At 54.2% G+C, this 27,897-nt stretch overlaps 2 protein-coding genes across 6 annotated transcripts in view; one reads left to right on the top strand and one right to left on the bottom strand.

Annotated features, from left to right (window-relative positions):
- Positions 1-624: 624 nt before the first annotated feature.
- Positions 625-27,897, top strand: tmem42a (transmembrane protein 42a). 2 transcript variants are annotated; one of them, XM_078413729.1, is made up of 4 exons: positions 625-752; positions 3,022-3,165; positions 4,173-4,316; positions 24,330-27,897. In XM_078413729.1, the coding sequence occupies exons 1-3, from the start codon at positions 642-644 to the stop codon at positions 4,311-4,313; spliced, it is 396 nt and encodes a 131-aa protein (XP_078269855.1). In that variant the 5' UTR covers positions 625-641; the 3' UTR covers positions 4,314-4,316; positions 24,330-27,897. The 2 variants fall into 2 exon arrangements, with proteins under 2 accessions (XP_078269855.1, XP_078269864.1); XM_078413738.1 differs by lacking the exon at positions 24,330-27,897 and adding an exon at positions 19,203-22,278.
- Positions 10,340-27,897, bottom strand: part of LOC144601494 (palmitoyltransferase ZDHHC3-like) — a 60,671-nt gene continuing 43,113 nt past the window's right edge. For 2 of the 4 annotated variants that reach the window (XM_078413716.1, XM_078413706.1), the window contains exon 7: positions 21,305-25,198. In XM_078413716.1, coding sequence (XP_078269842.1) covers positions 25,040-25,198 — 159 coding nt within the window. In that variant the 3' untranslated portion in view covers positions 21,305-25,039. Of the gene's footprint in view, positions 11,140-21,304; positions 25,199-27,897 lie in introns of those variants that run through there. The other 2 variants (XM_078413697.1, XM_078413687.1) reach the window with 2 other exon arrangements.

Below are 27,897 nucleotides of genomic sequence, written 5' to 3'. Positions count from 1 at the left end.
GGGCGGGAGGAGGCGCCATGCCATTGTGGGCGGGAGGGGGCGCCATGCCATTGTGGGCGGGAGGGGGCGCCATGCCATTGTGGACAGGAGGGGGGCGCCATGCCATTGTGGGCGGGAGGGGGCGCCATGCCATTGTGGGCAGGAGGGGGCGCCATGCCATTGTGGGCGGGAGGGGGCGCCATGCCATTGTGGGCAGGAGGGGGCGCCATGCCATTGTGGGCGGGAGGGGGCGCCATGCCATTGTGGGCGGGAGGGGGCGCCATGCCATTGTGGGCGGGAGGGGGGCGCCATTGTGGGCGGGAGGGGGCGCCATTGTGGGCGGGAGGGGGCGCCATTGTGGGCGGGAGGGGGCGCCATTGTGGGCGGGAGGGGGCGCCATTGTGGGCGGGAGGGGGCGCCATTGTGGGCGGGAGGGGGCGCCATTGTGGGCGGGAGGGGGCGCCATGCCATTGTGGGCGGGAGGGGGCGCCATGCCATTGTGGGCGGGAGGGGGCGCCATGCCATTGTGGGCGGGAGGGGGGCGCCATGCCATTGTGGGCGGGAGGGGGCGCCATTGTGGGCGGGAGGGGGCGCCATGCCATTGTGGGCGGGAGGAGGACGCGTCGCCATTGCGGGTGGAGGCGCTGCGCTGCGCGGCGCGGATGTCGGGGCTGAGGGAGGCGCTCGGTGCCGGCGCTCTGGGCGCTGCGGCTGCCGCCTCCGCCAAACTGTGGCTGGGAGGCGGGAGCGGCCCCGGGCCCGGACCCGGACCGGTGAGAGCGGGGACACCGGGGGGCAAGGGGGGGGGATGTCGGGGGCCGCAGCCAGGGGCAGCCCCTTGACCACTGGGGTGGGGGGGGGGCAGGGGCAGCCCCTTGACCACTGGGGGGGGCAGGGGCAGCCCCTTGACCACTGGGGTGGGGGGGGGGCAGGGGCAGCCCCTTGACCACTGGGGGGGGGGGGGGGCAGGGGCAGCCCCTTGACCACTGGGGTGGGGGGGGGGGCAGGGGCAGCCCCTTGACCACTGGGGGGGGGGGGGCAGGGGCAGCCCCTTGACCACTGGGGGGGGGGGGGGCAGGGGCAGCCCCTTGACCACTGGGGGGGGGGGGGCAGGGGCAGCCCCTTGACCACTGGGGGGGGGGGGGGGCAGGGGCAGCCCCTTGACCACTGGGGGGGGGGGGCAGGGCAGGGGCAGCCCCTTGACCACTGGGGGGGGGGGGTGGGGGACAGGGCAGGGGCAGCCCCTTGACCAGTGGGGAGGGGGGTGGGACAGGGGCAGCCCCTTGACCACTGGGGTGGGGGGGGGCAGGGCAGGGGCAGCCCCTTGACCACTGGGGGGGGGGGGGGCAGGGGCAGCCCCTTGACCACTGGGGGGGGGGGGGGGCAGGGGCAGCCCCTTGACCACTGGGGGGGGGGGGGGGGCAGGGGCAGCCCCTTGACCACTGGGGGGGGGGGCAGGGCAGGGGCAGCCCCTTGACCACTGGGGGGGGGGGTGGGGGACAGGGCAGGGGCAGCCCCTTGACCAGTGGGGAGGGGGGTGGGACAGGGGCAGCCCCTTGACCACTGGGGTGGGGGGGGGCAGGGCAGGGGCAGCCCCTTGACCACTGGGGTGGGGGGGGGCAGGGCAGGGGCAGCCCCTTGACCACTGGGGGGGGGGGGGCAGGGCAGGGGCAGCCCCTTGACCACTGGGGGGGGGCAGGGCAGGGGCAGCCCCTTGACCACTGGGGTGGGGGGGGGGACAGGGCAGGGCAGCCCCTTGACCACTGGGGTGGGGGGGGCAGGGCAGGGGCAGCCCCTTGACCACTGGGGTGGGGGGGGGGCAGGGCAGGGGCAGCCCCTTGACCACTGGGGTGGGGGGGGGCAGGGCAGGGGCAGCCCCTTGACCACTGGGGTGGGGGGGGGGCAGGGCAGGGGCAGCCCCTTGACCACTGGGGTGGGGGGGCAGCCCCTTGACCAGTGGGGGGGGGGGGGGTGGGACAGGGCAGGGCAGCCCCTTGACCAGTGGGTGTGGGGGGATCAGGGCAGGGCAGCCCCTTGACCAGTGGGGGGGGGAGAACAGGGCAGGGCAGCCCCTTGACCACTGGGTGTGGGGGACGACGACAGGGCAGGGCAGCCCCTTGACCACTGGGTGTGGGGGGATCAGGGCAGGGCAGCCCCTTGACCAGTGGGGGGGTGGGGGGGAATGCAGGGGCAGCCCCTTGACCAGTGGGGGGGGGGGGGGAATGCAGGGGCAGCCCCTTCACCCCAACTTGCCCACACCGACCAACATGTCCCATCTACACCAGTCCCCCCAGCCTGCGTTTGGTCCATATCCCTCTGAACCTGTCCTATCCATGTACCTGTCCAAATGTTTATTAAAGTTGCGACAGTCCCAGCCTCAACTGCCTCCTCTGGCAGCTCGTTCCATACGATACGATAGAACTTTATTTATCCCAGGAGGGAAATTGATCTGCCAACAGTCATAAAAATACATGAAACATGAAATGAAAGTGCCGAGTGTAAAGGATTGGGAATGTGCAAAGATTGGGAGGGGGGGGGGGGCAGGGGGCAGTCTCAGTCTACCCCACGACAGAAGGGGGAAGAGTTGTACAGTTTGATAGCCACAGGGAGGAAGGATCTCCTGCGGCGTTCAGTGCTGCATCTTGGTAAAACACCCACCTCCCTTTGTGGAAAAAGTTACCCCAGATTCCTATTAAAACTTCCCTCCCCCCACCGTAAACCTGTGTCTCACCTTAAACCTATGCTTCCCCTTAAACCTATGCTTCCCCTTAAACCTATGCTTCACCTTAAACCTATGCTTCACCTTAAACCTATGCTTCACCTTAAACCTATGCTTCACCTTAAACCTATGTCTCACCTTAAACCTATGTCTACCCAACCTCTGTCAGCAGATTATACCCTGTAATCCAGGCAGTGTCAGGTGAACCTCCTCTGCACCTCCCCACACCCTGTACAAGTGTCAGCACCTGTGATTTCCATGTGCAATGTGTTCAGTGATGCCCTACAGTTTAGTCACAGCCTTGCCACGTACCTGTTTTACAGCTGCATGCACTGCTCTGGCTCGGCTGTGGAGGGTTGGTCATCCTCTGTAACGCTTTGATGTGGATATTATTTGCAAAAGCGCTGAGATATTCCTCGTCTTCACGAACCTCCCTGACGACCACTGCTTCCAACTTTCTCACCTCAGTAAGTTCATCGTTTGCTTCATTGGAACATTCTCACTGAACGCGTGGTGTTGCGTATCAGAGCCGAGCAGTCAGGATGCAGCTCCACGTGCCTCTGGTCAGGGCCATGATGCAGCTCCCCGTGCCTCTGGTCAGGGCCATGATGCAGCTCCCCGTGCCTCTGGTCAGGGCCATGATGCAGCTGTGTGTCTGGTCAGGGTGCACTTGGAGTATTGTCTGGTCGCCCCATTACAGGAAGGATGTGGAGGCTTTGGAGAGGGTGCAGTGGAGGTTTACCAGAACGCTGCCTGGATTAGAGGGTGTGAGCTACAGGGAGAGGGTGGATTAGAGGGTTCCAGCTACAGGGAGAGGGTGGATTAGAGGGTGTGAGCTACAGGGAGAGGGTGGATTAGAGGGTGTGAGCTACACCGAGAGGGTGAATTAGAGGGTTCCAGCTACAGGGAGAGGGTGGATTAGAGGGTGTGAGCAACAGGGAGAGGGTGGATTAGAGGGTGTGAGCTACAGGGAGAGGATGGATTAGAGGGTGTGAGCTACAGGGAGAGGATGGATTAGAGGGTGTGAGCTACAGGGAGAGGATGGATTAGAGGGTGTGAGCTACAGGGAGAGGGTGGACAGACTGGGATTGATTTCTCCAGAATACCAGAGGTTGCGTGGATAGAAGTGTAAAATGATGAGAGGCGTAGAGAGGGTAGACAGTCAGAACCACCTAACCAGGGTGGAGATGCATATACCAGGGGGCACAGCTTGAAGGTGAGATGCACCAGGTGGTTGGGCATGGGACGCGCTGCCAGGGGTGGTGGTAGAGGCAGATCTGATAGTGGGGGTTGGGAGGGTGTCAGATAGGCACATGGCTCTGCAGGGGATGGGGGGGACATGGATCACGTGCAGGCAGAGAAGAGTTGGTCTTGGCAGGGACATGGTGGGGGAAGGGTCTGTCTGTGCTGCACTGTGTGGTGACAGGGCTGAGTATGAGATGATTGACATGTTCTGTGTGATGTGCTGTTGCAGGCCTGTCTGGGCACGCTGCTGTTTGGGGAGCAGCACGCGCTGTTGTGGTGGCTGGGGACGGCACTCAGCCTCGCTGGGCTGCTGCTGCTGCACACTGCTACAGACACGGGGAACACAGGCGTGTACACCAAGGAGGAGTGAGGGGTGAGTGTGGGGCCGTGAGGGAAGGGAGAGACCGAGGGTGCTGCTGTTGCGGGCACTGGGTGAGGGGCAGGGGGATACTGGCAGTGGGCACTGGGTGAGGGGCAGGGGGATACTGGCAGTGGGGAGTGGGTGAGGGACAGGGGGATACTGGCAGTGGGGAGTGGGTGAGGGACAGGGGGATACTGGCAGTGGGGAGTGGGTGAGGGGCGGGGGGATACTGGCAGTGCTGGCAGTGGGTGAGGGACGGGGGATACTGGCAGTGCTGGCAGTGGGGAGTGGGTGAGGGGCAGGGGGATACTGGCAGTGCTGGCAGTGGGTGAGGGACAGGGGATACTGGCAGTGCTGGCAGTGGGGAGTGGGTGAGGGACAGGGGGATACTGGCAGTGCTGGACGGTGAACGGGAGCGTCGCTGTGGGGAATTTGAATGCTGGTGTAACTCAGCAGGTCTGGCAGCATCTCGGGAGAGAAGGAATGGGTGACGTTTCGGGCCGAGACCCTTCTTCAGACTGATGTCAGGGGGGCGGGACAAAGGAAGGATATAGGTGGAGACAGGAAGATAGAGGGAGAACTGGGAAGGGGGAGGGGAAGAGAGGGACAGAGGAACTATCTAAAGTTGGAGAAGTCAATGTTCATACCACTGGGCTGCAAGCTGCCCAGGCGAAATAGGATGTGCTGTTCCTCCAATTTCCGGTGGGCCTCACTATGGCACTGGAGGAGGCCCAGGACAGAAAGGTCAGACTGGGAGTGGGAGGGGGAGTTGAAGTGCTCAGCCACCGGGAGATCATGTTGGTTTTGGCGGACTGAGCGAAGGTGTTGAGCGAAACGATCGCCGAGCCTGTGTTTGGTCTCGCCGATGTAGAGAAATTGACATCTAGAGCAGCGGATACAATAGATGAGGTTGGAGGAGGTGCAGGTGAACCTCTGTCTCACCTGGAAAGACTGTTTGGGTCCTTGGATGGTGTTGAGGGGGGAGGTAAAGGGACAGGTGTTGCATCTCGTGCGGTTGCAGTGGAAAGTGCCTGGGGAGGGGGGTGGTTTGGGTGGGAAGGGACGAGTGGACCAGGGAGTTACGGAGGGAACGGTCTCTGCGGAACGCAGAGAGGGGAGGGGACGGGAAGATGTGGCCAGTAGTGGGGTCCCGTTGTAGGTGACGGAAATGTTGGAGGATGATTTGTTGGATCCGCTGGCTGGTGGGGTGGAAGGTGAGAACGAGGGGGATTCTGTCCTTGTTACGAATGGGGGGAGGGGGAGCAAGAGCGGAGCGACTAGGCTTGTATACACTGGAATTTAGAAGGATGAGAGGAGATCCTATCGAAACCTATAAGATTATTAAGGGGTTGGACACATTAGAGGCAGGAAACATGTTCCCAATGTTGGGGGAGTCCAGAACAAGGGGCCACAGTTAATAAAGGGTAGGCCATTTAGAACGGAGATGAGGAAAAACTTTTTCAGTCAGAGAGTTGTGAATCTGTGGAATTCTCTGCCTCAGAAGGCAGTGGAGGCCAATTCTCTGAATGCATTCAAGAGAGAGCTAGATAGAGCTCTTAAGGATAGTGGAGTCAGGGGGTATGGGGAGAAGGCAGGAACGGGATACAGATTGAGAATGATCAGCCATGATCACATTAAATAGCGGTGCTGGCTCGAAGGGCCGAATGGCCTCATCCTGCACCTATTGTCTATTGTCTATTGAGCTGCGGGATGTAGAAGTGGCCCTAGTGAGAGCCTCATCTATAATGGAAGAGGGGAAGCCCCGTTTTCTGAAGAATGAGGACATCTCTGAAGCACTAGTGTGAAACACCTCATCCCGGGCGCAGATGCGGCGTAGACGGAGGAATTGGGAGTAGGGATAGACTTTTTGCAGGAGTCCGGGTGGGAAGAAGTGTAGCCCAGCTAGCTGTGCGAGTCAGTGGGTTTGTAGTAGATGTCAGTCACTATCTCCTGAGATGGAGATGGTGAGGTCCTGAAACGGGAGGGAGATGTCGGAGATAGTCCAGGTATATTTAAGGGCAGGATGGAAATTGGAAGTGAAGTGTATGAAGTCAGTGAGTTCTGCATGGGTACAAGAGGTAGCACCAATGCAGTCGTCGATGTAGCGGATGTAGAGTTAGGGGATGGGGCCAGTGTACGTCTGGAACAGGGATTGTTCGACGTACCCGACAAAGAGGCAGGCATAGCTAGGGCCCATGCGAGTGCCCATAGCTACGCCTCTGGTTTGGAGGAAGTGGGGGGAGTCAAAGGAGAAGTTGTTGAGGGTAAGAACCAGCTCTGCTAGGCGGAGGAGAGTGTTGGTAGATGGGGATTGGCTGGTTCTACGGTCGAGGAAGAAATGGAGGGCTTCGAGACCATCCTTGTGGGGGATGGAAGTGTAGAGTGACTGGACATCCATGGTAAAGATGAGGGAGTTGGGGCCTGGGAACCGGAAGTTATCGAGGAGATGGAGAGCTTGTGAGGTGCCTTGGATGTAGGTGGGGAGGGATTTAATCATGGGGGATAGGATGGAGTCGAGGTAGGTAGGGATAAGTTCGGTGGGACATGAGCAGGCAGAGACAATGGGTCTGCCGGGACAGTTGTGTTTATGGATTTTGGGTAGGAGGTAGAATCGGGCCTTGCGGGGCTGGGGAACTATGAGTTTGGAGGCATTGGAGGGTAGATCGCCGGAGATGTTGAGGTCCATGATGGTGCTGATGATAAAGGTCTGGTGTTTGTCGGTGGGGTCATGGTCCAGGGATAAGTAGGAAGAGGTGTCTGAGAGTTGTCATCTGGCCTCGGTCCGGTAGAGGTCAGCACGCCAGACTACCACAGCACCTCCCTTGTCAGCGGGTTTGATGACTAAGTCCGGGTTGTTGCGGAGTGAGTGGAGGGCTGCACGTTCAGGAGGGGAGAGGTTGGAGTTAGTCAGGGATCTACCTCTCCCTCCCAACCACATTCTCCTGCCTTGTCCCCATAACCCCTGACACCGAACTAATCAAGAATCTATCTATCTATAGCCATTGTCAGCTCCACAGCCATCTGTGGCCTGTCACCCATTCCCCAGCTAACCACCAGTGATTACCCGCTTTCACTGGCTACCCTCCAGTGATTACCCGCTTTCACTGGCTAACCTCCAGTGATTACTCACCTTCACTGGCTGACCTCCAGTGATCCCCACCTGCACTGGCTGACTTCCAGTGATTACCCGCCTTCACTGGCTAACTTCCAGTGATTACTCGCCTTCACTGGCTAACCTCCAGTGATCCCCACCTTCATCGCCTAACCTCCAGTGATCCCCATCTACACTGGCTGACCTCCAGTGATCCCCCAGCTGCACTAGCTAACCTCCAGTGATTACTCGCCTTCACTGGCTAACCGCCAGTGATCCCCACCTTCACTGCCTAACCTCCAGTGATACCCATCTGCACTGGCTGACCTCCAGTGATTCCCCACCTGCACTGGCTGACCTCCAGTGATCCCCAACTGCACTGGCTAACCTCCAGTGATCACCCGCCTTCACTGGCTAACCTCCAGTGATCCCCACCTGCACTGGCAGACCATCAGTGGTCCTCACCTGCACTGGCTGATCTCCGGTGATTACCCACCTGCACTGGCTGACCTCCAGTGATTACCCACCTGCACTGGCTGACCTGCAGTGATTACCCACCTGCACTGTGATCTCCAGTGATCCCCACCTGCACTGTGATCTCCAGTGATCCCCACCTGCACTGGCTGACCTCCAGTGATCCCCACCTGCACTGGCTGACCTCCAGTGATTACCCACCTGCACTGGCTGACCTGCAGTGATTACCCACCTGCACTGTGATCTCCAGTGATCCCCATCTGCACTGGATGACCTCCAGTGATCCCCACCTGCACTGGCTGACCTCCAGTGATCCCCACCTGCACTGGCTGACCTCCAGTGATTACCCACCTGCACTGGCTGACCTGCAGTGATTACCCACCTGCACTGTGATCTCCAGTGATCCCCACCTGCACTGTGATCTCCAGTGATCCCCACCTGCACTGGCTGACCTCCAGTGATCCCCACCTGCACTGGCTGACCTCCAGTGATTACCCACCTGCACTGGCTGACCTGCAGTGATTACCCACCTGCACTGTGATCTCCAGTGATCCCCACCTGCACTGGCTGACCTCTAGTGATCCCCACCTGCACTGGCTGACCTCCAGTGATCCCCACCTGCACTGGCTGACCTCCAGTGATCCCCACCTGCACTGGCTGACCTCCAGTGATCCCAACCTGCACTGTGATTTCCAGTGATCCCCACCTGCACTGGCTGACCTCTAGTGATCCCCACCTGCACTGGCTGACCTCTAGTGATCCCCACCTGCACTGGCTGACCTCCAGTGATCCCCACCTGCACTGTGATCTCCAGTGATCCCCACCTGCACTGGCTGACCTCTAGTGATCCCCACCTGCACTGGCTGACCTCCAGTGATCCCCACCTGCACTGTGATCTCCAGTGATCCCCACCTGCACTGGCTGACCTCTAGTGATCCCCACCTGCACTGGCTGACCTCCAGTGATCCCCACCCGCACTGGCTGACCTCCAGTGATCCCAACCTGCACTGTGATCTCCAGTGATCCCCACCTGCACTGGCTGACCTCTAGTGATCCCCACCTGCACTGGCTGACCTCTAGTGATCCCCACCTGCACTGGCTGACCTCCAGTGATCCCCACCTGCACTGTGATCTCCAGTGATCCCCACCTGCACTGGCTGACCTCTAGTGATCCCCACCTGCACTGTGATCTCCAGTGATCCCCACCTGCACTGTGATCTCCAGTAATCCCCACCTGCACTGCTTCTGTGATAAATGCGTGAATATCTGTGTCAGATTTTGTTGTTGTGACAGAATTACAGCAGCACGACGAGGAGAAACATCACCAGATTTTAATGGTCTTTGATTTCAGAAAGTTCTGTGAAATCAGAATTGTTATAAGAATAAATGATTGGAAAATGTTTAAAAAGATCAGTGTCAGTAAAGAGATTATCGGCCTGGCAGCTACAAAGGTTAATCCTTCAACACTTCCATAATACTCCGTGACAAACTCTTTATAGGAATTATAAAAAACATCTGTTTAATTTGTACAAAGTGCAGATATACTGTTGCATAATGCAAAATCTAGAGTTGAGAAACACTGTACGGAAAAGCCCCTTTGTCAAGTCAGTGTCTGAGGCCTGAGACCACGTAGATATGTAGACCACATCTCCAAGATGTGTGGACCATGTCTGTAACTGGGCTGTAGATGTTAGATCAAGTCTCTGTCAGAGTTGTGGGCTGTAAATCTGTAGATGAAGTCTGCGTGTTGTAGATGTGTAGATCACGTCTCTGCGTGTTGTTGGTGTGTAGATGGCGTCTCTGGCAGAGTCCTGGGCTGTTGCTCCCCCAGCTGTAACTGAGGGAACCTCCCCCAGCATGTTGCGGGAGTGAAGACGTTGTAGAGGGGTGGGTGTGGGTGTGATGTAGAGTGGTGGGTGTGGGAGTGATGTAGAGGGGTGGGTGTGGGAGTGATGTAGAGGGGTGGGTGTGGGAGTGATGTAGAGGGGTGGGTGTGGGAGTGATGTAGAGGGGTGGGTGTGATGTAGAGGGGTGGGTGTGATGTAGAGGGGTGGGTGTGGGAGTGATGTAGAGGGGTGGGTGTGGGAGTGATGTAGAGGGGTGGGTGTGGGAGTGATGTAGAGGGGTGGGTGTGGGAGTGATGTTGAGGGGTGGGTGGGAGTGATGTAGAGGGGTGAGTGTGATGTAGAGGGGTGGGTGATGTAGAGGGGCGGGTGATGTAGAGGGGCGGGTGTGGGAGTGATGTTGAGGGGTGGGTGTGGGAGTGATGTAGAGGGGTGGGTGTGATGTGGAGGGGTGGGTGTGATGTGGAGGGGTGGGTGTGGGTGTGATGTAGAGGGGTGGGTGTGATGTAGAGGGGTGGGTGTGATGTAGAGGGGTGGGTGTGATGTAGAGGGGTGGGTGTGGGTGTGATGTGGAGGGGTGGGTGTGATGTGGAGGGGTGGGTGTGATGTGGAGGGGTGGGTGTGATGTAGAGGGGCGGGTGTGATGTGGAGGGGTGGGTGTGATGTAGAGGGGTGGGTGTGATGTGGAGGGGTGGGTGTGATGTGGAGAGGTGGGTGTGATGTGGAGGGGTGGGTGTGATGTGGAGGGGTGGGTGTGATGTAGAGGGGTGGGAGTGATGTAGAGGGGTGGGTGGTCATCGGTGGTGTGGACAGTTACAGGTAGAGTCTCAGGTCAGTCCGTACCTCTGGTCATCTCAGACCAGTCAGCAGCAGAGGAGATGCTAGACACACGATACTTTGGTTCATGTTGCAGTGGTCCCACCACACACACACATGTATGTTTTGTGAAGGACACGACAATGAACAATACTGAACTGTATAGCACACACACTCTGTGTGATGAATGTTTCTTGGTGATTCTTCCATCAGACGTTGCAGCCTCCACCACTCAGTCCATGCGGTCAGTGTAGGGTCACTCCGCCGGTACCTCACAGCTCAGTCCATGTGGTCAGTGTTGGGTCACTCGGCCACAGACTCCACTGACGGCTCGGTCTGTGCGGTCAGTGTTGGGTCACTCGGCCACAGTCTCCACTGACCGCTCGGTCTGTGCGGTCAGTGTTGGGTCAGTCGGTGGAGCCTCCACTGCCACCTCCTCTGTGCGGACCGTGGCCGGCCTGTGGCCACTGGCCTGGGCTCTCCTGCACCGCAGACCTGAGAAGGGGTTGAACCATCGCAGGGAGAAGTTGCCATCGAACGCTGCCTTCATCCCGGCCCAGCCCATGGTCTTCTGCCAGGTCACCGGCTCATTCTTCACTCGCTCGATGCCCTGGGAACGGTTCGGGTGAGAGTGTGAGTGTGACCACCTCAGATGTATTCCGTAAATCCCAGACACCTCCCCAGCACTGGCAACACAAGGTCACACGTGATAGGAGAAGAATGGCCATTCGGCCCATCCAGTCTACTCTGCCATTCTATCATGGCTGATCTATCTCTCCCTCCTAACCCCATTCTCCTGCCTTCTCCCCGTAACCCCTGACACCCGCACTGATCATTGCCAGGCCTCAGGTCACCACCCCCTCTGGGGCAACAAGGGAGGGGCTTTAACCACCCACCCCCCCCCCCCCCCTCCAGACAGGACTGGTCATCACCCCCCACACCCCCTCTGGGGCAACAAGGGAGGGGCTTTAACCATCCTTCCCCCCCCCGCCAGCAAGGACTGGTCATCACCCCCCCACTGGGGCAACAAGGGAGGGGCTTTAACCATCCTCCCCCCCCCCCGCCAGCAAGGACTGGTCATCACCCCCCCACTGGGGCAACTAGGGAGGGGCAGTAACCACCCCCCCCCCCCCTGCCAGGACCTCCTGGATGTGCTGAGTGACCCAGAGAGGTCTGGCAGCCCAGCCCGCGTGTCCACAGATCTGTGTGTTGCCGTTCAGGGCTGAAGCGTGACTGGAGCGTTGAAACATTGCGAAACGGTCAATTCCTCAACCCCGTATGTCAGAGAGACCCCGAGCCCAGGCAGAGCGGCCCCAGGACACGGTCAGTGGACACAGGCCGTGGCAGACAGTCCGGTCAGTGGACACAGGCCGGGGCAGACAGTCCGGTCAGTGGACACAGGCCGGGGCAGTGGACACAGGCCGTGGCAGACAGTCCGGTCAGTGGACACAGGCCGGGGCAGACAGTCCGGTCAGTGGACACAGGCCGGGGCAGACAGTCCGGTCAGTGGACACAGGCCGGGGCAGACAGTCCGGTCAGTGGACACAGGCCGTGGCAGACAGTCCGGTCAGTGGACACAGGCCGGAGCAGGTCCCGGGCCGGGTCTGCAGACTGGTGCAGGAGGCCTGGGTGGAGAGTGAAGGGGTCTCCAGGCCCTGCCGTCAGCACCAGCCGCCTGTCCGCATATCCGGCACATTCACTGGCCCGGGGGATGCGGGGTCACGGAGCCCCCAGTGTGGTCGGGGTCTCACCCCCAGGGCAGAGAGGAGAGGCAACAACAAGAGAATGACGTGGTGCAGAGGGGTGAGGAGCGAGCGGGGCACCCTGGTGACACCTTGGTGTGGAGGGAGGGGCACCCTGGTGCCGAGGGTCTGGTAGTGAGGGTGGCTGTCTGTGTAGAAGGATAGGGAGGGGTGCCCTGTAGCAGAGGGGCGGAGCGAGCGGGGCACCCTGGTGGTGAGGGAGGGGTGCTGTCGCAGCGGGGCGGGACGGAGCAGAGTGGGGCACCCTGGTGTGGAGGGAGTGGTGTCTGTGTAGAGGGAGGGGCGCCCTGTGGCAGAGGGGCGAGCAGAGCGGGGCACCTATGTGACACCCCAGTGGGGAGGGTCTGGTGGTGAGGGAGGGGTGTCCATGTAGAGGGAGGGGTGCTGTGGCAGCGGAGCGGAGCGGTGCGGGGCGAGGGGCTGGTGCAGACTCGGTACCTGGAGCAACAAAGGCCAGGATCAGTAAAGGTGTGGGCAGAGCGAGGAGCAGCGTCTGGTCTGAGACGGCGCGGCGTTGCAAGAGGAAAGAGGCAGAGTTAGTCCAAGAGGCAAAAGCAAGAAGAGTTAAACAGTGAACAGACAGGCAGACTGAGACTGAGGCAGGTTAACGAGGGAACTGAGCACAGTTAGAACATAGTACAGCCCATGACCAGGCCCCTCAGCCCACAGTGTACAGCCCAGGACTAGGCCCTTCTGCCCATATTGTACCATATAACCATATAACAACTACAGCACGGAAACAGGCCTGTCCGGCCCTACCAGTCCACGCCGACCATTCTCCCTGACCTAGTCTCATCTACCTGCACTCAGACCATAACCCTCTAATCCCCTCTCATCCATATACCTATCCAATTTACTCTTAAATAATAAAATCGAGCCAGCCTCCACCACTTCCACCGGAAGCCCATTCCATACAGCCACCACCCTCTGAGTAAAGAAGTTACCCCTCATGTTACCCCTAAACTTTTGTCCCTCAATTCTGAAGCTATGTCCCCTTGTTGGAATCTTCCCCACTCTCAAAGGGAAAAGCCTACCCACGTCAACTCTGTCCGTCCCTCTCAAAATTTTAAAAACCTCTATCAAGTCCCCCCTCAACCTTCTACGCTCCAAAGAATAAAGACCCAACCTGTTCAACCTCTCTCTGTAGCCTAAGTGCTGAAACCCAGGCAACATTCTAGTAAATCTCCTCTGTACCCTCTCCATTTTGTCGACATCCTTCCTATAATTTGGCGACCAGAACTGCACACCATACTCCAGATTCGGCCTCACCAATGCCCTGTACAATTTTAACATTACATCCCAACTTCTATACTCGATGCTCTGATTTATAAAGGCAAGCATACCAAACGCCTTCTTCACCACCCTATCCACATGAGATTCCACCTTCAGGGAACAATGCACAGTTATTCCCAGATCCCTCTGTTTCACTGCATTCCTCAATTCCCTACCATTTACCCTGTACGTCCTATTTTGATTTGTCCTACCAAAATGCAGCACCTCACACTTATCAGCATTAAACTCCATCTGCCATCTTTCAGCCCACCCTTCCAAAAGGCCCAACATGATGGGCCAAGAACATCTCTGATCTGCCCCCATTATGATCCATATTCTCCCACTTCCTGCATATCTACAAGTCTACCTCAAAGTCTGTTAGACACCACTCTGTATCTGCCTCCACCACTACCCCTGGCAGCACGTTCCCTGCACCCACCACCCCCTGCCCTGCACATCTGTGAACTTTGCCTCTCACCTGAAAAGCTCTGCCTTAGATTGTCCCATCCTGGGATAAATGTTCTGACTGTCCACCTTAGATACGCCTCTCAGAATGTGATAAACTTCTATCACGTCTTCCCTCAGCCTCTGGCATTCCAGAGCAAACAAAACAAATCTCCACCCTTTCCCTGTAGCTCACACCCTCTAATCCACCCTCTCCCTGTAGCTCACACCCTCTAATCCACCCTCTCCCTGTAGCTCACACCCTCTAATCCACCCTCTCCCTGTAGCTGGAACCCTCCAATCCAGGCAGCGTCTAGTAAACCCCCTCTGCCCCCTCTCCAAAGCCCCCACATCCTTCCTGTAATGGGGGCGACCAGAACTGCACGCAATACTCCACATGCGGCCTGATCAAAGTTCAGTAAAACAGCATCGTGACTTCCTGACTCTTGTACTCAATGCCCCGACTGATGAAGGCAGGCGTACGTGCGCCCTCTTCACTCAGTCTACTTGTGTTGCCACTTTCAGGGAGTTATGGACTTGGACTCCAAGAACTCTCTGCGCATCGATGCTGTTGTCACAGACTCACAGAATGAAAACAGGCCCTTCGGCCCAACTTGCCCACACCGACCAACATGCCCCATCTACACTAGTCCCACCCGCCCACACCGACCAACATGCCCCATCTACACTAGTCTCACCTGCCCACACCGACCAACATGCCCCATCTACACTAGTCCCACCCATCCACACCGACCAACATGCCCCATCTACACTAGTCCCACCCGCCCACACCGACCAACATGCCCCATCTACACTAGAAGGGTCTTGACCCGAAACGTCACCCATTCCTTCTCTCCTGAGATGCTGCCCGACCTGCTGACTGTATGACCACCCTGTAGTGACCACATACTGTAGTGACCACTGACTGTAGTGACCACCCTGTAGTGACCACTAACTAGTGACCACTGACTGTAGTGACCACCCTGTAGTGACCACATACTGTAGTGACCACTGACTGTAGTGACCACATACTGTAGTGACCACATACTGTAGTGACCACACACGGTAGTGACCACACACTGTAATAACCACAAATGTATAAAAATGGCCTTTATTAAAATCTGACAATGTGCACTTTAACCACATGTGATTTTTTCTATTACAAATCTCAAATTGTGGAGTGCAGAGGCAAATAAATAAATGGTGGGTCTTTGTCCCAAACATTATGTAGGGCACTGCATGATGACAAACACTCTTTTGAAATCAAGCCGATCACAAGCCTTCTTTCCCACCGTCTTTGTGTTGTCACTTTCAGGGAGTTATGGACATCACACTGTGGACATCACTGCTGTTAAGGGTCATGTCATTAATTGTAGACTTTCCCCTTTACATTCCACCTCCCAAAGTGCAACGCCTCACCCTTGCTCGGATTAAACTCCATCTGCCGTTTCTCTGCCCGTTTCACTAAGTGATCGATAATCCCGCCGTATACTTTAGCAAAAGTTTAGTTTCGTTTAGTTCCATCTGGGTGGAAACATCAAGATGCAGCACGGGGAAACTACGTTGCTCTCCAACTCGGTTCTGTGGTGCAGCTTGTGGTCATGTGGTGTGGTCATGTGGCGTGGTCATGTGGCGTGGTCATGAGGCGTGGTCATGAGGCGTGGTCATGTGGTCATGTGACATGTCATGTGACGTCATAGACAATAGACAATAGGTGCAGGATTAGGCCATTTAGCCTTCGAGCCAGCACCGCCATTCAATGTGATCATGGCTGATTATTCTCAATCAGTACTCCGTTCCTCCCTTCTCCCCATACCCCCTGACTCCGCTATCATTAAGAGCTCTATCTAGCTCTCTCTTGAATGCATTCAGAGAATTGGCCTCCACTGCCTTCTGAGGCAGAGAATTCCACAGATTCACAACTCTCTGACTGAAAAAGGTTTTCCTCACCTCCGTGGTCATGTGGCCATGTGGCGTGGTCATGTGGTCAGGTCATGTGGCGTGGTCAGATTGGGCTGGGGTTCCCCTGCCTTTAAGCCGGCTGAAGATGGTGGTCTGTGCAGGCGTTCTCCTTCCCCGCTGGTGTTACCGGTTCTGCAGGTATTTCATGATCCAAACGGTTCCAAGGAGCAGCTCCCAGGAATCAACCACACATTACTCTTCTCAAAAGAAGGCGTTGCCAATAACTGAATCAATCCTTGTGTTATGGGAACAGAGTCCACGTTTCAGGAGACGTGAGACGGGTGTATAAAAGATGGGCACAAAATGCTGGAGTAACTCAGTGGGATGGCAACATCTCTGGAGAGAAGGAATGGGTGATGTTTTGGTTCAAGACCCTTTGTGGCCGGCACGGTGGCGCAGCGGTGGAGTTGCTGCCTTACAGCAAATGCAGCGCCGGAGACCCGGGTTCAATCCCAAATATGGGGGCTGTCCGTACGGAGTTTGGACCTTCTCCCGTGACTTGCGTGCGTTTTCTCTGAGATCTTCTGTTTCCTCCCACACTCCAAAGACGTACAGGTTTGTAGGTTAATTGGCTTGGTAAATGTAAACAATTGTCCCTAGTGGGTATAGGATAATGTTGATGTGCGGGGATCGCTGGTCGGTGTGGAACCGGTGGGCCGAAAGGGCCTGTTTCCGCGCTGTGTCTCCAAACTAAACTAAACTAAACCAGTCTCAACCTGGCAGACGAGTTGAACGGGTACTTTGGATCTGTCTTCACTAAGGAAGATACAAACAATCTCCCAGATGTTCTAGTGGCCAGAGATCCTAGGGTGACGGAGGAACTGGAGGAAATCCACATTAGGCAGGAAAAGGTTTTGGATAGACTGATGGGACTGAAGGCTGATAAATCCCCTGGGCCTGGTGTTCTGCATCCCAGGGTACTTAAGGAGGTGGCTCTAGAAATCGTGGACACATTGGTAATCATTTTCCAATGTTCTATAGATTCAGGGTCAGTTCCTGTGGATGGGAGGGTAGCTAATGTTATCCCACTTTTTAAGAATGGAGGGAGAGAAAACGGGAAATTATAGCCCAGTTAGTCTGACATCAGTGGTGGGGAAGATGCTGGAGTCAATTATAAAAGACGAAATTGAGGAGCATTTGGATAGCAGTAACAGGATCGTTCCGAGTCAGCATGGATTTACGAAGGGGAAATCATGCTTGACTAATCTTCTGGAATTTTTTGAGGATGTAACTAGGAAAATTGACAGGGGAGAGCCGGTGGATGTGGTGTACCTTCGACAAGGTTCCACATAGGAGATTGGTTGGCAAAATTAGAGCACATGGTATTGGAGGTAGGGTACTGACATGGATAGAACATTGGTTGACAGACAGAAAGCAAAGAGTGGGAATAAATGGGTCCCTTTCAGAATGGCAGGCAGTGACTAGTGGGGTACCGCAAGGCTCGGTGCTTTACAATATACATCAATGACTTGGATGAAGGGATTAAAAGTACCATTAGCAAATTTGCAGATGATACAAAGCTGGGTGACAGTGTGAACTGTGAGGAAGATGCTATGAGGTTGCAGGGTGACTTGGACAGGTTGTGTGAGTGGGCGGATGCATGGCAGATGCAGTTTAATGTGGATAAGTGTGAGGTTATCCACTTTGGTGGTAAGACTAGGAAGGCAGATTATTATTTGAATGGTGTCAAGTTAGGAAAAGGGAATGTACAACGAGATCTGGGTGTCTTAGTGCATCAGTCACTGAAAGGAAGCATGCAGGTACAGCAGGCAGTGAAGAAAGCCAATGGAATGTTGGCATTCATAACAAGAGGAGTTGAGTATAGGAGCAAAGAGGTCCTTCTGCAGTTGTACAGGGCCCTAGTGAGACCACACCTGGAGTACCGTGTGCAGTTTTGGTCTCCAAATTTGAGGAAGGATATTCTTGCTATTGAGGGCGTGCAGCGTAGGTTTACTGCAGGAGGTTAAAACTCTTCGTAGCCAGGTGGACAACCTGACTGAGGAGAATGGGAAATTGGTCGGACACACCAACCTACACCAGAAAATCCAGTACTTGGTTAAAGTCAAGAAAGACAACTCTCGACTCTTGGAGGTGCAGTTTAACACAACATATCAGTTGCATTTTGGGGAGAATTTTGTTGAAACTTCAAGCTAAGTAATAATTTGGTCACAGAGTGCTGGAGTGACTCAGTGGGTCAGGCAGCATCTGTGGAGAACATGGACAGGTGACGTTTCACAGAGTGCTGGAGTAACTCAGCGGGTCAGGCAGCATCTGTGGAGAACATGGATAGGTGACGTTTCACAGAGTGCTGGAGTAACTCAGCGGGTCAGGCAGCATCTGTGGAGAACATGGATAGGTGACGTTTCACAGAGTGCTGGAGTAACTCAGCGGGTCAGGCAGCATCTGTGGAGAACATGGATAGGTGACGTTTCACAGAGTGCTGGAGTAACTCAGTGGGTCAGGCAGCATCTGTGCAGAGAAGGAATGGGTGACCCTTTTTCAGACTAGTTATCTTTTTCATTATCGGTATAAGAAATTCTATGTGTTTATTCCAAATGCTCCTCTACGGTGCATTCTCACGATAGCAAAGCGTTAGAGTTGCTGCCTCACAGTGCTGGAGAGCCGGGTACAATCCTGACTACAGGTGCAGTCTGTACGAAGTTTGTACGTTCTACCTGTGACTGCGTTGGTTTTCTCCGGTTCACCAGGTTAATTCCCGGAATGGCGGGACTGTCATATGTTGAAAGACTGGAGCGACTAGGCTTGTATACACTGGAATTTAGAAGGATGAGAGGGGATCTTATCGAAACGTATAAGATTATTAAGGGGTTGGACACGTTAGAGGCAGGAAACATGTTCCCAATGTTGGGGGAGTCCAGAACCAGGGGCCACAGTTTAAGAATAAGGGGTCGGCCATTTAGAACGGAGATGAGGAAAAACCTTTTCAGTCAGAGAGTTGTGAATCTGTGGAATTCTCTGCCTCAGAAGGCAGTGGAGGCCAATTCTCTGAATGCATTCAAGAGAGAGCTAGATAGAGCTCTTAAGGATAGTGGAGTCAGGGGGTATGGGGAGAAGGCAGGAACGGGGTACTGATTGAGAATGATCAGCCATGATCACATTGAATGGCGGTGCTGGCTCGAAGGTCCGAATGGCCTCATCCTGCACCTATTGTCTATTGTCTATTGTCTATTGACCTGAAACGCCACCTATCCACTCTATTTGTTCTCCACAGATGCTGCCTGACCCGCTGAGTTACTCCAGCACTCTGTGAAACGTCACCTATCCATGTTCTCCAGAGATGCTGCCTGGCCCGCTGAGTTACTCCAGCATTTTGTGTCTATCTTTGGTGTAAACCAGCGTCTGCAGTTGCTTCCAACATATAAAAGTTGTAGACTTGTGACGGTGTAAGTGGGGCCCCAGTGCCCCATCCCTGGGCCCCAGGGCCACCAGAGGACAATGTAACGGCTAACATCCTCCAGGAGGATTGGGAGTGGTTGGGATTGTCACCGGCCCCTTTCCAGTGTCTGCGTTCAGGAGAGCAGCGGCTGGCCGGCCGGTAGCCCACGGGTTTAATGGCAGGTCTGACAGCGGTAGTAGTACAGGTTCTGTGCTGACCATCAAACACCCGTCTGTATTAGTGCTGTTTCTGTAGCTGTCTGTGCCTCTGTGATTCAAGGGCTCATCTTTGGCATTACCTTTGTTGTGAGAATCTCTGCACCGCAGGCTCAGGCAGCAGGTTCCCACTAAACCCCTGCCCATGATCCAATGCCGACACACCTCTACTGTGGGAACCATTTCTACCTATCCCCATTCAACAGTTCTGTAAACCTCTACCCAGTCTCCACCTCACGCTGCCCTGGCAAGGCCAGCAGCATAATCAAGGACCAGTCTCACCCCGGCCACTCCCTCTTCTCCCCTCTCCCATCGGGCAAGAGGTACAGAAGTGTGAAAACGCACACCTCCAGATTCAGGGACAGTTTCTTCGCGGCTGTTGTCAGGCAACTGAACCATCCTGACCTCCCATCTCCCCCATTGGAGACCCTCGGACTATCTTTGATCGGACTTTGCTGGCTTTATCTTGCACTAGACATTATTCCCTTATCCTGTATCTGTACACTGTGGACGGCTTGATTATAATCATGTGCGTAGTCATATAATCTTTCCACTGACTAAGGTTGAGCAGGCTACGACTTTATTCCTTGGAGCTTATAAGAACGAGTAGTGTTGTGGAGAGCCTGTTTCCATGCTGTATGAGTGTGTGTGCCCCACCTGTGTATGAGTGTGCCCCACCTGTGTCCCCACGACTTGCTGTATGAGTGTGTGTGCCCCACCTGTGTATGAGTGTGCCCCACCTGTGTCCCCACGACTTGCTGTATGAGTGTGTGTGCCCCACCTGTGTATGAGTGTGCCCCACCTGTGTCCCCACGACTAGAACCTCTCCATCCAAGACATCGTGCTGGCCCACGCTCAGCACACACCCTGACACAGATGCTGACCTCCACACTGATGTTGATCCAAGACATCGTGCTGGCCCACGCTCAGCACACACCCTGACACAGATGCTGACCTCCACACTGATGTTGCCAGTGTTTAGGGTACGGTCGTGGTCAGCTTGTCCAGGTCCGTGTCTTTAAAACGTTGCGATAGTCCCTGCCTCAACTCCCTCCTCCGACAGCTCGTTCCATACACCCACCACCCTCTGTATGAAAACGTTGCCCCTCAGGTTCCCATTAAGTCTTTCCCCTTAGAAAGGCCACGGTGACCAAGTCAGTGGGTATTTTTAAAGCAGAGATTGACAGGTTCTTGATCAGTGCGGGTGTCAGGGGTTATGGGGAGAAGGCAGGAGAAGGGGGTTAGGAGGGAGAGATAGATCAGCCGTGATCGAAGGGTGGAGTAAATTTGATGGGCTGAATGGCCTCATTCTGTCCCCTCGACTTATGAACTTAAACCTGCGTCGCTGGTTCTTGATTCACCCACCCTGGGAAATAGACATTTGGACAGGTACATGGATAGGAAATGTTCAGAGGATACAGGTGGGACTAGTGTAGCTGGGACATGTTGTCTGGTCTGAAGGGCCTGTTTCCACGCTGTATCACTCTGTGACTAGTATAGCTGGGACATGTTGTCTGGTCTGAAGGGCCTGTTTCCACACTGTATCACTCTGTGACTATTAAATCAGATCAAATACTCGAACTGGTAACTCAACACCAACAATCCCGTGAGATGTACAGAACACTCTCTGATTCACTTACTCAAAACCCACATCAGAACATCACCAAGCGATGGAGAATGCCCATGTGACCAAGATCAATGCAAACACGGCACAGAATCGTTGTAAAATGTTTTATTTGATTATTCCATAGCACCCAGATTTCTCACACGATTCAGATTGTATCTGAAGCCAATGTTTCAATAAACACAAAACATAATCTTTCCAAACCCCAGGTTAAATACGCATGCTTAAAAATGTACTCTTGCCCCATCCCCACCATTACCAGAAATAATGATAGAATAATTTTTGGCAATACTGTAATATAAACAGAAAACCTGAAAACAACAGTTTGTTAATTACGTGGATAGTTGAAAGGACTAAAGTAGAAAGCCAAAATTTACGTTGTGTAATTTGCTTGAATTGACTAAGGCAATGTGCCTAAATGTTACACCTCATTATCCCAGAATTACTGAGTCTACGAATCGATCATAACTGCTCATTTTACACATCCGTTAACCACACTAAGATCACACCAGGTGCTAACCCATGTCTGGAATTCCAAAACTCAATTAAAACCCTGTCAGTCTTTGCTGCCCAGATTATCGTGCAGTGGTATAAAACTAGATTTGTCAACATTCACTGAATCAGCACAGGTTCCTCTCATCTGTTATCTCAACTTGTTTCACCTCCATCTCCAACAGATGTGCCAATGCCGTGTCACAGCTGTATCAGTAGTTCCTGCATCTCAGCTGCATCAGTACTCTACATCAGTACTCCCTGCATTAGTACTCCCTATATTAATCCTCCCTGCATTAGTACTGCCTACACGGGCCCTGCCTCTCTACAGATGTGTCACAGCTGCATCAGTAACCGTTCCAATGATCAGGGCAAAGAAACATCAATCACAACCACACAGCCACCGTCCCAGGGAGTGTCCAGACTGTAGTGATTGCTGCCACTTGGACCCACCTCCATCACTGCCCGGAATGGCCCCACGTCACTGGGGCTTAGACTGTGACACTTGGACAGGTACATGGACAGGACAGGTTTAGAGGGATATGGGCCAAACGCAGGCGGGTGGGACTAGTGTAGATGGGGCATGTTGGTCGGTGTGGGTGGGTGGGACTAGTGTAGATGGTGCATATTGGTCGGTGTGGGTGGGTGGGACTAGTGTAGATGGGGCATGTTGGTCAGTGTGGGCAGGTGGTACAAACGCCATGGACTGGTCAAGCCATGACCCAGGGGGTGGGAGGAGAACTGGCAACAAGGGCCGGAGACCACAGGGAAAGGGCCGGACATGAAACGGAAAGATTAAACTCACCGCTCAAATAAAAACTGCCTGTAGTGTTTAATATTCTGCAAGCTTCAGGTAAATGTGCATAGGACTGAGCATGGCTGCAGGAGGGGAGAGTTTGCACTGCAGGAGCGTGTCGACACATCTGCTCACGGACCGGGGGGGGGAGGGGAGGGGAGGGGTGGTCCTTGTGTAAACTTGTAGTCTTGTAAACAAAACACACAGACGGTCAGATATCAGGTGGCCAAGGGGTATTTGCACTTCACACCAGTGGGCCCTGCAGCACAGGTGGTCAGCACTGGGCTACAGGTGGTCAGCAGTGGGTCACAGGCGGTCAGCATTGGGCTACAGGCGGTCAGCACTGGGCTACAGGTGGTCAGCACTGGGCTACAGGTGGTCAGCACTGGGCTACAGGTGGTCAGCACTGGGCCACAGGTGGTCAGCACTGGGTCACAGGCGGTCAGCATTGGGCCACAGGCGGTCAGCACTGGGCTACAGGCGGTCAGCACTGGGCGGGTCACAGGCGGTCAGCACTGGCTACAGGCCACCCCACATTACAGACAGTGGGAGTGTAAGGGTGAAGGGGGGCAGCACCAGGGTACAGGTGGCCGCAGTACAGGGGGTGGGGGTGTAGGGGAACAGGCAGTTGCAACGACAATAAATGAATATTATTATTATTATTAGCCAGCAGCTGGCTACAGGTGCCAAACACATGCTAATGGCATGTTGGCCTTCATAACGAGAGGATTTGAGGAAAGGACCAAAGAGGTCCTTCTGCTGTTGTACAGGGCCCTGGTGAGACCACATCTGGAGTATTGTGTACAGTTTTGGTCTCCTAATTTGAGGAAGGACGTCCTTGCTATTGAGGCAGTGCAGCGTAGGTTCACGAGGTTAATCCCCGGGATGGCGGGACTGTCATATGATGAAAGATTGAAAAGACTAGGCTAGTATTCACTGGAGTTTAGAAGGATGAGAGGGGATCTTATAGAGACATATAAAATTATAAAAGGACTGGACAAGCTAGATGCAGGAAAAATGTTCCCAATGTTGGGCGAGTCCAGAACCAGGGGCCACAGTCTTAGAATAAAGGGGAGGCCATTTAAACTGAGGTAAGAAGAAAGTTTTTCACCCAGAGTTGTGAATTTGTGTAATTCTCTGCCACAGAGGGCAGTGGAGGCCAAATCACTGAATGGATTTAAAAGAGAGTTAGATAGAGCTCTCGGGGCTAGTGGAATCATGGGATATGGGGAGAAGGCAGGCACGGGTTACTGATTGTGGATGATCAGCCATGATCACAATGAATGGCGGTGCTGGCTCGAAGGGCCGAATAGCCTCCTCCTGCACCTATTTTCTATGTTTCTACACCACATGTGTTGGAAGGAACTGCAGATGCTGGTTTACACTGAACATAGACACAAATGCTGGAGTAACTCAGCGGGTCAGGCAGCATCTGTGGAGAACATGGATAGGTGACGTTTCAGATCAAGACTCTTCAGACCTGATGCTGCCTGACCCGTTGAGTTACTCCAGCATTGTTGTGTTGTTTTATATATTAACCAGCATCTGCAGTTGTTTGCTACACGGGAACCATGGAACAGGCGAGCACAGACGTGGGTGCGATGCGGTTTGAGCCTTTGCTCGCCTTGGCTGTGACTCCAGGAGTAAAACACCTGTGGATGATCGACCCGTTCAACCGTCGGTCACTGTGACCGACCGGCCAGTACGTGAAGGGCAGAAACTAAAGGGAAAACACGACCGAGAAATAAGTTTAATGTTATTGTGACAGCAGCTTGCCAACCTTCAACAGTTTATTCACCTGAATTTCTGAAATATTCTTTATTGTAATTTCACAGCCACATCTGCAGTGTCCAGCCACCCACTGTCTGCCACACATTGTCCCTGGAGCTGGGAGACAGGTCTGAGCCACAGTCACCGCAGAGAGCCGTTGGAGATGGGTCTGTTCTACCGTCACCGACACAGCAGAGCCGCCCACTGAACCAGGGCTGGGACACGGGTCTGTGCTACAGTCACTGCAGAGCCACACACTGAACCAGGGCTGGGACACGGGTCTGTGCTACAGTCACCGCAGAGAGCCGTTGGAGATGGGTCTGTTCTACCGTCACCGACACAGCAGAGCCGCCCACTGAACCAGGGCTGGGACACGGGTCTGTGCTACAGTCACTGCAGAGCCACACACTGAACCAGGGCTGGGACATAGGTCTGTGCTACAGTCACTGCAGAGCCACACACTGAACCAGGGCTGGGATACAGCAGAGAGCCACACACTGAACCAGGGCTGGGACATAGGTCTGTGCTACAGTCACTGCAGAGAGCCGTTGGAGATGGGTCTGTCTGTGCTACCATCATCGACACAGCAGAGCCACACACTGAACCAGGACTGGGATACAGCAGAGAGCCATACACTGAACCCCACGCACGACATCATCATTCAAACTTTCCCAGCACAGGTTTAGCCACCAGAAAGGATACAGTCTTGTGGATAACGTATGAAGTAAATTACAACGGATATTTTGTACTTTGATTAGATAACGAGTCTGCTGCCTCAGACCACATACTGATATGGGTCGACCTTCCCTTGGTCTGGAGTTGCGAATGGACTCAGCCATTCTACTGAGAGTGGGTGCCCGAACACTGCCTTCAGATTCATCCACTTGGTTTTTTTACCCCATCGTCTCTCTTCCTTTTTCAACTGCTCTATTCCCTGGAAACAGAAATAGAACAGCTTCAATCAAGCTTCAATCAAGCAGGCCTGAGCTGGGGAGCGGGTCACATTCACCCGTCTCACACAACACTGATGCGTTTGTACATTGCATTCATTTTCTATTTAAACCATGAGCTGTTGACCAAGTTGGCTCTGCCCTCCTTGCCCACTCTCCCTGCTACCTGTTCTACCCGTTTGACACAGTTCTACCCTTGTTCTACACAGTTCTACCCCTGTTCTACACATATAGAAACATAGAAAATAGGAGCAGGAGGAGGACTTGGACTTATCCTTTTACTGCTATCCAAATGCACCGTTATTACCTCTTTAATAATTGACTCCAGCACCTTTACCCGTTCTACCCCTGTTCTACACTTGTTCTATACTTGTTCTACACACTGTTCTACCCCTGTTCTACCTGTTCTATCACTGTTCTACACAGTTGACCAAGTTGGCTCTGCCCTCCTTGCCCACGCTCCCTGCTGCTCCCCTGCCTTGGCCAGCACACCACCGGTGCACAGACTTCATCCAACGCATCCTCAGCAGATAGACACAAAAAGCGGGAGTAACTCAGCGGGTCAGACAGCATCTCTGGAGAAAAGTCACCGAAAGGAAGCATGCAGGTACAGCAGGCAGTGAAGAAAGCCAATGGAATGTTGGGCCTTCATAACAAGAGGAGTTGAGTATAGGAGCAAAGAGGTCCTTCTGCAGTTGTACAGGGCCCTAGTGAGACCGCACCTGGAGTACTGTGTGCAGTTTTGGTCTCCAAATTTGAGGAAGGATATTCTTGCTATTGAGGGCGTGCAGCATAGGTTCACCAGGTTAATTCCCAGAATGGCGGGACTGTCGTATGTTGAAAGAATGGAGCGACTAGGCTTGTATACACTGGAATTTAGAAGGATGAGGGGATCTTATTGAAACATATAAAATTATTAAGGGTTTGGACACGTTAGAGGCAGGAAACATGTTCCCAATGTTGGGGGAGTCCAGAACAAGGGGCCACAGTTTAAGAATAAGGGATAGGCCATTTAGAACGGAGATAAGGAAAAACTTTTTCAATCAGAGAGGTGTGAAGGTGTGGAATTCTCTGCCTCAGAAGGCAGTGGAGGCCAATTCTCTGGATGCTTTCAAGAGAGAGCTAGATAGAGCTCTTAAGGATAGCGGAGTCAGGGGGTATGGGGAGAAGGCAGGAACGGGGTACTGATTGAGAATGATCAGCCATGATCACATTGAATGGTGGTGCTGGTTCGAAGGGCCGAATGGCCTCCTCCTGCACCTATTGTCTATTGAAATAGGTGGCGTTTCGGGTCAAGACCCTTCTTCAGACCTTCCCTTGGTCGGGAGTTGCAAATGGACAGCCATTCTACTGGTGACCCAACACTGCTTTCAGGGGTCTGAACATCACCTATTCCTTTTCTCCAAAGATGCTGTCTGACCCACTGAGTCACTCCAGCTTTTTGTGTCTATCTTCTGTTTAAACCAGCATCTGCAGTTCCTTCCCATACACATCCTCTGGGCGATGTGAAGTAGTGTGGAGACCACCCCCCGACCTCCATAACACTGTCCATCTCAGACATGGGACCCATCTCAGGAGGGCCAACCCACGTGCAACACTGTTCTACACCTGTTCTTCCCTATTCTACACCTGTTCTACACAGTTCTACCCACAGCTATTCCACCCTGTTTTACAGTTCTACCCCTATTCTACATCAGTTCTATCCTTGTTCTACCCCAGTTCCACACAGTTCGACCCCTGTCCTGCCCGTTCTGCGCCTGTTCTACCCCTGTTCTACAGTTCTACCCCCGTCCTGCACCTGTTCTACACCAGTTCTACCCCTGTCCTGCCCGTTCTACCCCAGTTCCACACAGTTCGACCCCTGTCCTGCCCGTTCTGTCCCTGTTCTACCTCTGTTCTAATCAGCAGGGCACTGAGATGCCATCAATCCAAGTGTGATTCGTGTTTCAGATGTGTTTTGAGTCATAGTGATACAGCACACCAAGAGGCCCTTCAACCCAGTGAGTTGATACCGACCCTCAACCACACATTTACTAATTCCAGATTGTCCCACCCTAGTCATTCCTTCTTCTCCCCGCTCCCGTCCGGCAGAAGGTACAGAAGGTACACGATGCCTCAGAAAAGCCACCAGCATCCACAAAGACTCTTCACTTCACACCCCTGCAACAGTCTGTTCGAACTCCTTCCATCGGGCAGACGATACAAGGCCTTCTATGCCCGCACCTCCAGACTCAGGAACAGCTTCATCCCCAGGGCCATAGCTGCTATGAACCGGTCCTGCTGAGCCGGATGGCCACAACGCATAGATCAACTTGCACTTTACCCTGTCCAAAACTGTTACAACTGTTTCGTTTCGTTGGGTTGCTGCTGTCTAAATTACTTAAATTATTGCATCGTATGGGAGGCGCATTCCCAATCTCGTTGTACCCCTGGGTACAATGACAATAAAGATATATTGTATTATTGTATTGTATTATAAGATTGAAAGTGCGCACCACCAGACTCAGGAACAGCTTCTGCCCCTCTGTTATCAGCTTCTGAATGGCCCTTGCATAAGCTAGGCTACTGTCCGATTCACCTCTACCCCATTGCGGACATTAGACTTTGTGGAACTGAGAACAATGCTGAGAACTATATTCTGCACTCTGTATCTTCCCCTTTGCTCTACCTGTTGTACAATAAA

This window comes from Rhinoraja longicauda, chromosome 2 (genome assembly GCF_053455715.1).
Source record: "Rhinoraja longicauda isolate Sanriku21f chromosome 2, sRhiLon1.1, whole genome shotgun sequence".
NCBI lineage: Eukaryota > Metazoa > Chordata > Chondrichthyes > Rajiformes > Arhynchobatidae > Rhinoraja > Rhinoraja longicauda.
This window is presented reverse-complemented; position numbering and strand designations above follow the sequence as displayed.

Coding starts and splice junctions, on each gene's coding strand:
- tmem42a (XM_078413729.1), top strand. CDS start 642: ATGTCGGGGCTGAGGGAGGCGCTCGGTGCCGGCGCTCTGGGCGCTGCG. Junction 753..3,021: donor CCGGGCCCGGACCCGGACCG/GTGAGAGCGGGG, acceptor CCTGTTTTACAG/CTGCATGCACTGCTCTGGCT. Junction 3,166..4,172: donor CTTCCAACTTTCTCACCTCA/GTAAGTTCATCG, acceptor GTGCTGTTGCAG/GCCTGTCTGGGCACGCTGCT.